Below are 15,567 nucleotides of genomic sequence, written 5' to 3' on the forward strand. Positions count from 1 at the left end.
AGAATTCAGAAATAAATGCATGCAAAATTCATTATGAAAGTCAATTAAAACTATGTAAGAAAGAAAAGAAACTGTAAATAATAGATGTGTAAGTAATTTTGGGGAAAAATTGATGTAAATCACACAGGCAGGCCACTTTTTTCCTGAATTACTATAAAAGAAAAGAATCATCAATATAGCAGAAGACACTGACCGCAAGGAGACAAACGCATGCTCAGAATGACTTATAAAGTTTACAACATTTCTATAAGCCAGTAGATAAGTTTACAATAGATGAGCAGACAGAAATGTGAGTGGCAGATATGACCATACATACTTAGGAACTGTGTTATTAATTATCAAATAAATGCAAATTAACAATGGACTTAGCATGTTAAAAGAGACTAAAAAGATTAATACAACTAATCTGGCCAGAATATGAGGAAATGCACGTTTTCACACATGATAGGTGGGAGAAAAAACTGGTATAATGTTTCTTGATGACAGTATATTAATTAGACAAATTCGAATTGTGCATATGTTCAGCCCAAACAAATTTGCTAATAATTTAAGAAAGCATATCAATGTGCAAAGGTAAATTTACAATCATACCTGTTGTACCACTATTTGTAATAATTAAGCTAAAATTTAACATTAATTGAAAGGCCATCAGTGAATGGCATTTCAAATATAGTATGGATGAGCCATATAGTGAAATAGGTTGAAGCTGTTGAGTAATGAAACATATCTTAATGGATTGAAAACTCTGATCTCATAAATCAATGTGCATAACAGTGTGTGGATGTTCATAAATATTATATAAGTACACATACACTCAATTATAAACAATATGTATATATAGGCATAAAAGTATAAGTATAGTCCTTAATAAATCCATTTCCAAAATTTAATCATCTTAATCTAATATCATAATAAGGGATTCTGTTTCATGGTGCATTTTTTACAAAGTGTAAACTTATTTGCTCATGAGGCCTATAAAAATCTGATTATATGCATAAATAATATGTATGTATAAAATAGTGGATCTACTTTCCTTATTTAATGACAATTTTCAAAAAGAAATTTTCACATCTAATACTTGTGAACTTTGTTATTATCATAGAACATGTTATTGACATAGATTAAAATAATTATACTGAGAAAAATAGTAACTGTTACATACCCCATTCTGTCCACAATTTGTAGTACATTTTGTTATATTTAGCTCACTAAGATATCTGCATCCACGCGAATGACATACCTAAAATGTTACAAAGCAAACAACAACAAAAATACTAAATGTAAAGTCAAGAGATAAGGAATCATATTCGTACAAATATTATATGCACAGGGGATATACAGAACAGATGAATCTGAATTTCATAACATTTTAATAAAAAGTGTAGGAACAATTCTAAATGGTATGTTATTACTTAATAAGAAATATTACAAATGAGATATTTTCAGAAAGCAGAAATATACATTTTTATTGCAAACTGGTACAAGAAAAAAGTAGCCAGCTTGTACTAGCAATTTTTAATTTATAGGACCTCTTTTAACACTTTTTATGCACCTTTCTTTTATTTACTCATATAGACCCTTAGAAGGAGATATTTTTATGCTCATTTTGTATTTGAGTAGTACGGTGGCTGTGTCAAATGGTGGGTCTATATTTAGTACTTTGAGAAATCTCCATACTGTTTCTCAAAGAGGTTGTACTAATTTACATTCCTAACATCAGTGTATAAACTTTCCTTTTTCTCCACATTCTTGACATCTATTGTTTTTTGACTTTTTAATAATAGACATTCTGACTTGTGTAAGATGGTATCTCATTAAGGTTTTACTCTGATAGTTGGTGATGTTGGGCATTTTTTCCCATGTTTTTCGGCCACTTGTATGTCTTAGTTTGAGAAGCGTCTATTCATGTCCTTTGCCCACTTGTTAATGGGGTTACTTGGTTATTTTGTTGCTGTTGCGTTTGAGTTCCTTGCAGATTCTGGATATTAGTCCTTTGTTGGATTTATAATTTGCAAATATTTTTTCCCATTCTGTAGGTTATCTGTTTACTCTGTTGTTTCCTTTGCTGTGTAGAAGCTTTTTAGTTTAATTAAGTCCCATTTGTCTGCTTTTGTTTTCATTGTGTTTGCTTTTGAGGACTTGGTCATGTATTCTTTGCCTGGGCCAATGTCCAAGAGTTTTTTGTAGGTTTTCTTCTAGGGTGTTTATGGTTTCAGATCTTACGTTTAGGTCTTTAATCTACCTTGAGTTAGTTCATGTATATGCTGAGAGGAATGGGTCCAATGTCATTCTTCTGCATATGCTATCCAGTTTTCCCAGCACTTTTTTGAAGATGGTCCTTTCCCCAATGTATGTTCTTGCTGGCTTTATTGAAGATCAACTTGATGTAAATATGTGGATTTCTGGGATATCTTTTCTGTTCCATTGATCTATGTGTCTATTTTTTAATTATATCTTGCTGTTTTGGTTACCATTGGATTGTAGTGTAACTTAAAGCTAAGTAATGTGATGCTTCCAGCATTGTTCTTTTTGGTTAGGATTACTTTGACTAATCAAGCTGTTTTTGTGTCATATAAATTTCACATTTTTTATTTCTGTGAAAAATGACATTTTTATTTTGATAAGGATTGCATTGAATCCTTATCCTGTAGATGGTTTTGACAAGTATGGTCATTTTGATGATATTGATTCTCCCAATCCATGAGCACAGGATGTTTTCCCACTTGTCTGCATCATCTGTAATTTATTTTATTTATTTAATTCAGTGTTTTGTAGTTCTTGTAGAGATCCTTCTCCTCCTTGGTTAAATATATTCGTAGGTATTTAATTTTATTTTTTGGCAGCTATTGTAAATGAGGCTGTCTTCTTGATTTTGTCCTTGGCTAGATCATTATTGGTATATAGAAACACTACTAACATGTGTCTATTAATTTTGTATCATGAAACTTTATTAAACTCATTTATCAAATCTAAAAGTTTTCTTTTGGTGGAGTCATTAGGGTTTTCTAGACAAAAGCTCAATCATCAGGAATAATTTTACTTCCTCTTTTCCAGTCTGGATGACTATTATTTTCTCTTGCCTTATTGTTTTGGTGAGGACTTCCAGTTAAGTAAGAGTGATAAAAGTGGGTATGTTTACCTTGCTTTAGTTCTTACAGGAAATGCTTTCAATTTTTCCTTGTTAAGTATAATGTTGGTTGTATGTTGGCTGTATGTTTGTTGTAGATTGCCTTTATGATGTTGAAGAATGTTCCTTGTATGCTGAGTTTATTGCAAATTTTTATCCGAAGAGATGCTGAAATTTATACAGTGATTTCTCTGCATCAATTGAGATTATCATATGGTTTTTTTTCTTTCATTCTGTTGATGTGATGGATCGAATTTTTGATTTGCATGTGGTGAACCATCTTTAGATCCCTGGGATGCATCCCACATGATCACGATGTATTATGTTTTTGATGTGCGGTTGGATTTGATTTGCTAGTATTTTTTGAGGACTTTTGCATCTATGTTTTCCAGAGATATTGGTCTTTACTTTTTTTTATGCCTTTGTTTGGTTTTGGTATCAGATGATACTGGCCTTGTAGGATGAGTTAGAGAGACTTTCCTCTTCCTTGATTTTTAAAAATTGTTTCAAAAAGATTGGTATTATTCTAATTATTATTCTATTAGTCTAATTATTAGTAATTCTATACTGGAGGTAGAATTGGGCAGTGAATCCATATGGTCCTAGCCTTTTTCTTGTTCTTGGGATAATTTTTGATTACTGATTCAATTCTCACTAGTCATTATTGGTCTCTTTGGGAGTTGTATTTCTTCCTGGTTCAATCTTGGTAGGTTTTATGTTTTCAGGAATTTATCTATTTCCTCTAGCTTTTCTAGCTTGTGAGCATAAAGTTGTTCATAATAGTTGCTAATAATCTTTTGTATTTCTGTGGTGAGTTACAATGCCTGCTTTTTTATTTCTCATTTTGTTTGTTTAGATCTTCTATCTTTTCTTCTTCTTTAGTCTAGCTGATAGTGATAGGGACAGGGTGCAGAGAAATCATAGGCAGAAGAGGGTGGGTCCCTGGCAAAGCCCCACCCTCAAGCCGAAAAGCCTGAGACCGCAGCCCAAAGTGAGAACTCATAACCCTGTTTTCCCGCTCAAATGCTGCCTTTTCCTAAACATCCAAGGCCCACCCCACTTCCTCACCCTGTGCCTATAAAGACCCCCAGACTCAGCCAGCAGAGAGAAGCAGCTGGACACTGGGGACTACAGCCGGATACTGGAGATAAATGGTTTGACTTCAGAGGGGCAGCTTGACGGTGTAACTTTGGAGAAGAGTCCAGCTGGAGATGCCTGACTTGAGGGGATGATTACCTGCCCGTCCCCTTTCCAGCTGCCCTTTCCACTGAGAGCCATTTTCCCTGGCAATAAAATCTCTCGCATTTACCATCCTTCAATTCGCTTGAGCGACCTCATTTTTTTCTGGATGCCAGGCAAGAGCTCAAGGAGCCACGAGTGTGGATACAAAAGGCTGCCACACTGGCCCTTTGCCCTCGCTGGCAGACGACATCTGCCGGCCCATTGAGCTGTTAACACTTAAGCCATCTGCAGACTGCAGAGCTAAAAGAGCACTGAAACATGTCCTCTGGAGCTTCAAGGATCGCAGGCACCCCCCTTAGATGCTGCTGTGGGGCCCTCAGGGAGTTTGTTTCTGCCACACCCAAAAGCACTTGCTCCGGCTCCTTTACCCGCTCACCTGTACGCTCCCTCCTGCGAGGGGTGGAATGCAGCAGGTCCCAGCGAGTGGAGTTCACTCCTGCCAGCACCGCAGTGGCTGGCCGGTTTCTGCGCTCCTATTCTCCAGTTCCCGCCTCCTTTGCTCCTGTGCTCCCTCCCGCGAGGAGTTGAGAGCAACAGGCTGAGTCAACAGGGCACCCCTGTCGTGAATCCCGCGAAAGGGTTGGGAAATATCCTGCTTCAGTAGTGTATCAATTTTATGTTTTTGAAGAACAAACTTTTTGTCCTGTTGATCCATTGGGTTTGTTTTGTTTGCTATCTGTTTAGTAATGATGGACCTCTCTTCTCACTTTGTTAGTTCTCATGAGAGCTGGTTTTTTTTTTTTTTTTTTTTTTTCCAAAGGAGTCTAGAACTTCCCTCCTCTCTCTCTTGCTGCTTCTCTCATCATGTGATCTCTGCACATACCAGTTCCCCTTCTCTTTCCACCAAGAGGAAGCAGCCTGAAGCCCTCACCAGAAGCAGATGCTGGCACTGTGCTTCTTGTTCAGTCTGCAGAACTGTTAGCCAAATAAACCTATTTCTTTTATAAGTTACCTAGTGTTAGTATTCCTTCATAGCAACACAACAACTGACTAAGACACATTAAATCTCACAAGCTAAGGGGCTTCGTCCCTCAAGACTGGCCCCATATCAGGTGCAAGTATTAGGTAAGCCATACTTCTGACAGACCAGATATAAATTGGGGGTTCTCATGATACCCTCCACAGTGTAACAATGTTAGAATGGCTCACAGAACTCAGGAAAATACTTTATTTATATTTAATGGTTTATTATATAAGATACAACTCAAGAACAGCTACATGGATGATATATTTAGGGCAAGGTATTGGAGGAGACGAGAAGAATTTCCATGTTTTCTCCAGCGGCACCACACTCCCAGCAAATTGACATGTAATAAACCCAGAAGATCATTGAATCTCTTTTGTCAAGGGTTTTAATAGAGATCAATTTCCAGCCCTGCCTCTCTTCTTCCAAAAGTCCAGTGAGTCAAGCTGAAAGCCCCAACCCTCTAATCACTTGGTCATCCTGATAACCAGCCCTGTTCTAAGGCCAGCTGGGGGTCCCACCCTAAATCACCTGATGGAAATAAGCACAGTTTCAGGTGTGACTGAAATGTGTTTATTCATTCTCAAGAACAAAAAACACTCCCATCGCTTAGGAAATTCCAAGGGTTTTATTAGAAGCTGTGTGTCAAGAGTCAGAGACAGAAACCAAACATGTTCTGCGTTATGCTATATATAATATATATATTATATATATAAAAAAGATAAAATTAGTATACTTTTTATATATAAAAGATGCAATTAGTTAATATATTTAAGTATTTATGCTTCTGTATTTATAGTAAATATTTTTTCAGTTTGTTTTATATGGTCTTTGAAGGGATGACATATTACTTTATGATATAGTCAGCATCAGTATGTTCCTTTGATTAATTCATTACTTTTATGTGTGACTATCTTTTCCCATTCTGAGATAAGTATACTTTTCATTTAAATGTATCTTTTATTTTAAAAGTATATTTTATATGTAAATTATTTTTATAAAAATGTGTGATAATTGTATACTTTTTAAATTAGTCAACTTATTTTTCAGTGCTACTAGTTTGAAAAGACTTTATTAGGTATCTCAAAATTCTTAAGAAGAACAAAAATTAAAAAGGCTTAAATGCTATGTTTTATTGTCCTGTTTTATGTGAAGGCCACATTTTAGATAAAATATGCTTATGGAAGAAGTAATAGGAGAGCAAGTTAATAAGAAAATAATTGCTTTACTTCAATTGTAACCAAATTAATTTTTTGTCAATAACTACAAGACAAAATACTTGGCCTTTTTGGGTTTTGTTTTCTTTAAAGTTCTTGTTATTCAGGTTGTCCTGACATTTTTTTGCATTATTTTATTCTTTTTTGTTCTTGGTTTATACAAATCATCACAGATCAGATCCTGGCCTAACAGGGAGTCTTAGATTCTCAAGCAAGAGGAAACAAGTTTAAATATCGGTAGTAAAAATTTAATAAAAATAACGGATAGTAAAGCAAGAATTTCTTTAACCAGCTGAAATTCTGATCAGTGTATCTTAAGATCTTGATATGGTAACCAAAATTTGTAGCATTAATTATAAATGAAAATTTAAGCATCCTCTCAATCTCTCTCTCTCTCATACATACACTTCAGACACTCACAGACAAATCCACCATATATAGTATCAATAAAAATTTTATTTACCCTTTGCTGACCACACGCAGTTATATCTTCTGTATAGGTCCTCAATTGTTTTGAAGCATTTCTTGCATGTGCCGACAAACATACATGACCTCCAAGGTAAGTATATTGTATATCTAAGTCTGTCATTGGTGCTAGTTCTGAATGTATCCAGTGACAAACAATCTTTCCACAAAGGATATCACTAGCAACATAAGACAGAAAAACGTTACCAATTTGTCACTCAGGTACGCAATTATTAGGTTAATAACAATTCAGAAGTGAGGATAATTCAAAATATTACTCAGATCATAACAGCAAAGCTCTTCACAGCACACAATGCCTTATTAAATGCAACAAATAAATCTATCTGCATATACTAGATACTGTCTCTTATTTATTTCAAGTCACTCTTTGCAGTACATACACAAAACACAACATATGCACTTGGAAGATGTATACTTTTCTAAATACGTACAAAAAAGGACAGCATTGACCACAGTTTCCAAATTTGTCATTTTGAAAATTCACTTCTTCTGTACACAGAAGATTAGCAGACTTAGAAACTGAAAACATACAAAGTTATAGTTACTTATATTAAAAATATTAAAAGGTAAAAGTGTGGTAAGTCAATAGAGAGCTATCTAGATCACAACAATGTCCAGTCAGTGTAATCTGCTATAAATTTTTGATGTCCTCTACTGGCTTTACAAGGAGAAGCACTTACTGAAAACTACACACATGAGAAGAGAAAAATTCATGTTATAATGTAGAGATAATTAAGAAATCAGTCACCTGCTCTCTTATCTACTATTCTAATAGTCTACTCCCTTTGCAACAACCACTTTCAGCTAGACTAATGTCCTACTATTGTGTCCTGTAGCTATCAGGTCTATTTTAACTCTTGACATCATTCAAAGTTGCTTTGATTTGCAATTTTATTTCCAAATTTGAATGTAAAACAACACTTTCAGGGATGGCTCTTGGGTGGGTTACTGACTTTAGAATAGCTACAGTTTAAATATAAACCTCAAAAAAAAAAAAAAAAGGTAAAACAATTACATTTTCCAAATAACTGTGAACACTGTCTATCCCGGTCTCTGCATATTCCTTTAAAGCAATAGCTAGTCTTATTACTGCAGGATTCTAAATCAGCAGCTTTCACATCAGGTACACAAAACTCAGATGTTCCATTGCAATATTCTGGAAAATCACACATATCTGTGCTTTTTCTGCAGACATGGCCTCTTGCATAGATCTGTGAGAGAAAGAAAAACAAATACATTTATTTTTCAGGCTCAATCCGGTTTACCTCCACTACCAAGAACCGAAATGGACTAAATCAAACAAGGAGCTCCAATGACCTATCTATACTATATATTGAGAATGCTTGCTTGAGAATTGCCAGCTTAAAAGCAAGGATATCCAAGAGATGCATCGAATCAAATTCCTGTTTGAAACAAACACTCACTAGAGCATGAAGCCAGACCTATCTTCAATTTTAACCTAAGTTTGTGTTTATTTTTCTTTGCTTGGACATTCATCATCCAGTTACAACTGACCAATACATAATCAATATTAATGTTTTTATTTAAAAATTACCTGTAGGAATATCTAAGCACTCATTAGAAACAGGTAATAAAGGCCAGGTGTGGTGGCTCACGCCTGTAATCCCAGCACTTTGGGAGGCTGAGGCGGGCAGATCACCTGAGGTTAGGTGTTCAAGATCAGCTTGGCCAACATGGTGAAACTCTGTCTATACTAAAAATACAAAAATGTGCTGGGTGTGGTGGCATGCTCTGTAGTCCCAGCTACTTGAAGGCTGAGGTAAGAGAATCACTTGAACCTGGGAGGTGGAGGTTGCAGTGAGCTGAGACTGCACCATTGCACTCCAGCCTGGGCAACAAGAGCAAAACTCCATCTCGGTGGGGGCGGGGGGGGGGGGGGGGGGGGGGAAGAAAGAAAAAGAAATAGGTACTAAAACTTACCGTACAAGTTTTATTGTTACAGCATGGTCCACTGCCACATTCTGCAAATCCAATTAGAGTACAATCTGCAGGATTACAGCATTTTTTATAAGTGCATGCCTAAAAGCAAATACAATAAATTTAAATGTTTTACATCAAATTTTAGTCAAATAAATAGTTTTATTTTCAAAATAAAGTATCTCTCCAACTTGATTCTAATCACACCATGACTTTTGGATTCTGTATTTTTACACCACTTCACTTAAACTTAATATACTTTCCTTATAAGAAAAAACAAATGACAATGAAAATACAATTTCATTCTGAAGAAATTGATCTATTAAAAATTTAGTGCAATTTAAAAAAAATTATTTTTGTTTATGAAAGCATGCATGCAAGTTTTTATATTTTTTTTACTTACTATGCCATAAGTACTTTTCCGTATTATCAAATCCTCTCAAGGGGAGTCGCTGGAAGAATTTGGAGGAGCAGGATAGAAAAAGCCTACATTTGGCCAGGTGCAGTGGCTCACCTGTGATCACCCAGTCAGGGTAGAGGTTGCAATGAGCCGAGATCGGGCCGCTGCACTTCAGCTTGGGTGACAGAGCAAGATTGTATATCAATAAATAAATACGAATAAAAAGCACAGATTCTTGTTAAGGATTAAAGGACAAGAAGATGAGGGAGTTTTAAACTTCTTAGAGATTAGATAAATGCTCATGACCAGAATGTTGATAGAAATATGGATAGAAAAGATCATTCTCATCAGGTTAAGATGAAACTGAAGAACAAGGTTTTGGAAGCAAGGGCCATCCTTGCTATAAACTGGTCAAGAACTTGGCTGAACTATGACCATGCCTGAGGGGTTTGCAGAAGACGAAACGTAAGAGTGATGAACTAGGATAATTGGCAGAAGAAATTTTATGTAGCAAAGTTCTCAGAATGTTGTGTGGTTGCTTCTAATTTCTTATTGTAAACTGCTAGAGAAAAGGGGGATATAGCAGAAAAACTTGAAAAATTCATAGTTTGGCAGTATAGTGAGGAAAGAAAGCACATTTACAGGAGAGAAAACCAAGGATGTAGCACAGGGACACCTTTGCTTAAGAGATTAACAAAGATAGAAGAAAGCTGATACAGTTAGGATTGGTGTTCCTACCCAATTCTCCCTACAATGTCAATTGTAACCCCCAGTGTTGGACGTGGGGTCTAGTGGGAGGTGGCTGAATCATAGGGGTAGTTTCTCATGGTTTAACACCACTCCACTGTGGAACTGTTCTCGTGACAGAGTTCTCACAAGATTTGGTTGTTTAAAAGTGTGTAGCACCTCCTCCTTCTCTCTTCCTCCTCCTCAGGCCATGTGAAATACGCCTACTTCCCCTTCATCTTCTGACATGATTGTAAGTTTCCTGAGGCCTCCCCCAGCTGTGCTTCCTGTAGAGCCAGCAGAACGATAAACCAATCAAACCTTTTTTCTTTCTTTATAAGTTACCCAGTACCAAGTATTTCCTTATAGCATTGAGAAAATGAACTAATACAAAAGCCAAGTGCTATTCCTCAAGCAATGAAAGAAAGGCCCCAAAGGCATTTCAGATACCTTTGAGGCCCAGATGCCTAGGAGGGCTGAATGGCTTCAAAGGACAAGTCCAGGGCACTCTCCATGAGCTCACTAACCAATTCCACCTCAGGATACTGCTCCTGGCCCTGCTGCACAATGCCCTGCAGCTACCATGGCCTCAGCTGCAATAGCCATAGGTATAGCTCCTATCGCAGCTCCAGATGGTACAAGTCATTAACCTTGGTGGAATCCACATGGTGCTAATTTTGCAGGCTTGCAGAAAGTAAGAACTGTGGAAGCATGGCAGCTCCCACTCAGATTTCAAAGGATGTCCTTGAAAGCCTGGAGGCCCGGCAGAGACTTGTTGCAAGGGCAAAGCCACCACAGAGTCTCCCCAGAGCACTGCCTAGTGGAACTGTGAGAGTGGAACTAACACAGAGACCCCAGAACTATACAGCAACCAGCATGCAATGCCAGTCTGGTGGTGTTGGGTTGATTGAGCCCAGCCAAACCATAGGGATGGGGCGACCCAATGCCTGGAGCCCCCTGTACCTGTTTATAGAAGATGCAGGACATGTCGTCAAAGGAAATCATTCAGGAGTCTGAATGCCCATCATTGGCTCCCTTGGGTTTCAGACTTGCTTGAGGCCTGTTACCCATTTCTTCTTGTCTATTTCTCCTTTTCAAAATGGGGTTGTGTGTGCTGTGCTTGTAAGTAAATAACTTGTGTTGATTTTACAGGTTCTTAACGTATCCCTAACAGACATATTGGCAGTCCTCCCCAGTGGACTCCTTGTGGCTAAAATGAGACACACCAGAAACCAGAATATCATGGCTAGCAAAATGAAGGGGCAGTCATGTATTCTGGTATAGTTAACTCTGTGCCAGCTGATAACCCTCCCCCGTACCTTGTGGTCCTGCCACAACTCCAACTGGACAGAAGATTGGTCTTATAAACATTCTTTATTGATAAACACTCATGAACTTCAAGCCAGTTTTAGGCAACTTACAGAGATGGCACACAAACTGTCTTTGTGCCCTACAGTCCCCTTTTGACATAAAGAGCCAAATTCCACCTCATTTTAGTGCTAGTTAAAAGTGAAATGAATGTAGAACATATGTTACACGAATGTTTACTCACTGTACACGCGCCTGACTTCCTTTATGAATATTCATAGATTTCTCCCAATCTTGCGCTGTATGTGTGTAAAGCTGACTCTGTAAGACATATATACCACCTCCCTCTTCCCTTCTGCAGAGAATGAACTTCTAGCTTTCACTGGAAGCTATGTTCCCCAATCTACAGATTGCTTCTCCCTCTGAAAATAGTCTTTTCCTTTTCTTCCTTCATGGATATCAAAGTCTTTTGTTAACAATTCTGGCAACATGGGATGGGATCCACAGTGGCCCCTGATTTCTTTCTTGGCACTGCCTTGAAAAATTCCTAAGTTCAATTGCTTCCTGGTTACACTGGGCAAGAACCGGGTAAGCGCTATTGAATCTAAGAGTTCATGCTTTTAGATTGAAATCTAGGGAACTGTTTTCTTTAAGAAAAGTCTGCCCATTCAGCTGTGGCCTGCAGTCCACCTGCAGTCTAGCAGGGATGCCTGCACCGAGGTTGCACTGGGAAGGCCACCTTCTTTAGGTGAGTGCTGTGTGTAACTTACCCAGTATGGAAATGGTTTTGGACCAACTACTATCAGAGACTCTGGGGTTTACACATGTTTAAAAACTATAGGAAAAATTCTTGTTAATATTTGGTATCCTGGATAAAAATAAGTCGATATAACTTAAAGCTTTCTTGGCCACAATGGGGAACTTTTAATATGTCTCCATCAGTTTATCTACATGCGCAATAAAGAACAGAAGATTCCACACCTCTCAAAAGCAATGTGAGGTCTTTTTCATTTGCTAAAAGGAAAGCTCTAAGTGAAATCAAGGATCCCTAGTTGCCCCTTTAAATGAGACTAAATCAAAACTTAATCAAGATCTTAAAAAATTTGAAAATCCTTCTAAATCGGACCCTAAATCCAAAACTAAAAAGGACACTGTGCCTTCTTGCCTTTCTCCTTGAACTCCACCAATGTCACCCCCATATGTATTAGCCCCTTGCTACCAATCACTTCTCTCTGAGCTGCCTTTCTTTCCTTCACCTTCTACTCATGAGCAACCCCCTCCAGTTGCTAATTCTGCAACCCCTCTGATCACACCTTTTAAAAGGATTGCTAACCAGGCTTGCAGATTACCTCTTACTGTCCTGGGACAAAGTCTGAGCTTTCCAGCATTAGTCAAAGATTTTTCTAATCCTAAAATAGACTTGCTTGAGTTTGAATGCTGCTTTAGTTTGATTATAAATGTTTACCAGCCAGGACCTCTTGATATTCACTAGTTGATTCAAATGTTAGTGGAAAATGTCTTAACCCAAGGATGGATGTGTTTAGATGACTGGACTAAGCCCCAAGATGATTTTCAGCATACTAAGGAAATAGCCTTTGAAGTGGTGAGAAAAACAATTGTTGAATTGATTAAAGCCATCTCGGCACTCTTTCTTGACAAACTAATTGGAACGCCATTGACTCAGAAAAAAGACAAATCTGTTATTGATTCCTTTGACTGATTCAAAACACTTTTTTTTTTCTTTTTTCTTTCTTTCTCTTTTTTTTTTTTTTTTTTTTTGAGACGGAGTCTCACTCTGTTGCCAAGGCTGGAGTGGAGTGGCACGATCTCGGCTCACTGCAACCTCCACCTCCTGGGTTCAAGTGATTCTCCAGCCTCAGCCTCCTGGATAGCTGGGATTACAGGCGCATACCATCACAACTGGCTATTTTTTGTAAATTTTTTGTATTTAGTAGAGAAGGGGTTTCACCATGTTGGTCTGGCTGCTCTCAAACTCCTGACCTCAGGTGATCCACCTACCTCGGCCTCCCAAAGTGCTGGGATTATAGGTGTGAGCGACTGTGCCTGGCTGATTCAAAAGGCTTTCTACAAAATTCTGGTATCAAAGATCTAACTGATGATATTATAAATCTTTTTAAACTCACTTTCCCTCAAGTAAGTTAAAGCCCTTAGCACCCTGGCTAAGCAATATGATCCCAACTGGCCTTCTAAGAGACCCTATGATATAGCTTCTTTGGCCAATCACCTCTCTAAAATCCTAGAAAAGAAAAAAGAGGCTAAAGCCAACAAGGCACTAGAATGGCAAGAAACACAGATAAACTCATGGCCTTGCATATTCAACAACTCGTAAAGTCTCTCCCATATCAGCAAACTCCATTTAATAGTTAGAAATTAGTTTCATCTGCTGCAAGAGATATAATTTGCTTTTTCTGGCATTTGAAATGAGACTGTAAAAAATATAAATGAGGGCTTCAGAAGGACACCAATAAGATAAAGAAGCTCCCTTCTTGGAAACAATAAGAGAAATATTTATTGATCAGAACTAGGGGTACTCCAGGGAGACATGGGAGATTTTTCCTCTCCTTTCAGTCAATCGGTTGGGAGAGGTTTATCTTAAAAATTAACAACAGAATAGTCCAAGTTGTAACAGACACTGCATCTGTTTAACCTTGACTCCTTTTAAAATCCAACCACCCAGCTTGAATGACCAAGCTATTCATATGGCTGAGTCACTAACCAATCTAAGACTATCTTCAAGTCTGAACTAGTTTCTTACCAACTAGGGCCTCTTACTGGCATTGCAGCTTTTTGCTTCTTCCTTTTGCCCCAATACACCTAATAGGAAGGGACTTTCTTGAAAAATACCAAGCTTGTTTTTTTTCACCTATAAAGGAGACATTGTTGTAAAGGTCTCCTTGCCTGAGACTTCAGCCTCTGACCTCAGCCATGTATTCCCCTTAGTAGTCTCCAGTCATCCAGTTTGATGATGGACATCTAGCTCTAAAGAAACTGTTTGAAATCCTTTGGGAATAAATCAATACCAATGTCAGCCTGATCCAGTCAGCCCCACCAATTTCTACACAAATAGATCCTGACAAACCTCTACTGAACATAAAATAATATCCCCTCCACCATGAGGCTTTAGCTGGTATAGAACCCATTGTCAATAATTTCATTTTCAAGGAACTTATAGTCCCTTATACCAGTCCCTGTAACATACCCCTTCTACCTGTTTCTAAGCTAATAGAAAGGAATGGAGACTTGCCCAGGATCTTAGAGTCATTCATAACATTTTTTTTCCCTTGCATCCTGTTGTTCTTGTTCCACATACCCTCTTAACCAATATACCTTCTAACACCGAATATTTTTCTGCTGTTGATCTCTGTAGTACTTTTTTTCACCATCCCTCTTGACCCCGAAAGTCTGTTTCTTTTTGCCTTCACATGGAAGGGCCATCAGTTCACCTGAACAGTGCACCCTCCAGGATGCACTGAAAGCCTTACATACTTTTCCCAGATCTTACAGGCTGACTTAAAAGACATAACTTTCTCGACATGAACAGACACTTCTCAAAAGAAGACATTTATGCGGCCACCAAACATGAAAAAAAAGCTCATCATCACTGGTCATTAGAGAAATGCAAATCAAAACCACATTAAGATACCATCTCATACCAGTTAGAATGGTGGTCATTAGAAAGTCAGGAAACAACAGATGCTGGAGAGGATGTGGAGAAATAAGAATGCTTTTACACTGTTGGTGGGAGTGTAAATTAGTTTAACCATTGTGGAAGACAGTGTGGTGATTACTCAAGGATCTAGAACTAGAAATACCATTTGACCCAGCAATCCCATTACTGGGTATATACCCAAAGGATTATAAATCATTCTACTATAAAGACACATGCACATGTATATTTATTACAGCATTGTTCACTATAGCAAAGACTTGGAACCAACCCAAATGCCCACCAATGGATAGACTGGATAGACTGGATGTGGCACATATATCCCATGGAATACTAAGCAGCCATAAAAAAAGGATGAGTTCATGTCCTTTGCAGGGAAATGGATGAAGCTGGAAACCATCATTCTCAGCAAACTAACACAGGAACAGAAAACCAAACACTGCATGTTCTCACTCATAAGTGGGAGTTTAA

General features: G+C 37.7%; 1 protein-coding gene across 1 annotated transcript in view; it reads right to left on the reverse strand.

Moving 5' to 3' along the window:
* Window positions 1–15,567, reverse strand: part of LOC103215663 (A disintegrin and metallopeptidase domain 3-like) — an 87,350-nt gene that overhangs the window by 18,485 nt on the left and 53,298 nt on the right. Inside the window, exons 13-17 of the mRNA XM_007962249.3 lie at window positions 8,978–9,076; window positions 8,052–8,247; window positions 7,468–7,555; window positions 7,014–7,194; window positions 1,163–1,240 (exon numbers count right to left, since the gene is read on the reverse strand). Coding sequence (XP_007960440.3) covers window positions 1,163–1,240; window positions 7,014–7,194; window positions 7,468–7,555; window positions 8,052–8,247; window positions 8,978–9,076 — 642 coding nt within the window. The remainder of the gene's footprint in view (window positions 1–1,162; window positions 1,241–7,013; window positions 7,195–7,467; window positions 7,556–8,051; window positions 8,248–8,977; window positions 9,077–15,567) is intronic.

The sequence above is a fragment of the Chlorocebus sabaeus genome, chromosome 8, assembly GCF_047675955.1.
Source record: "Chlorocebus sabaeus isolate Y175 chromosome 8, mChlSab1.0.hap1, whole genome shotgun sequence".
Classification (NCBI taxonomy): Eukaryota; Metazoa; Chordata; class Mammalia; order Primates; family Cercopithecidae; genus Chlorocebus; species Chlorocebus sabaeus.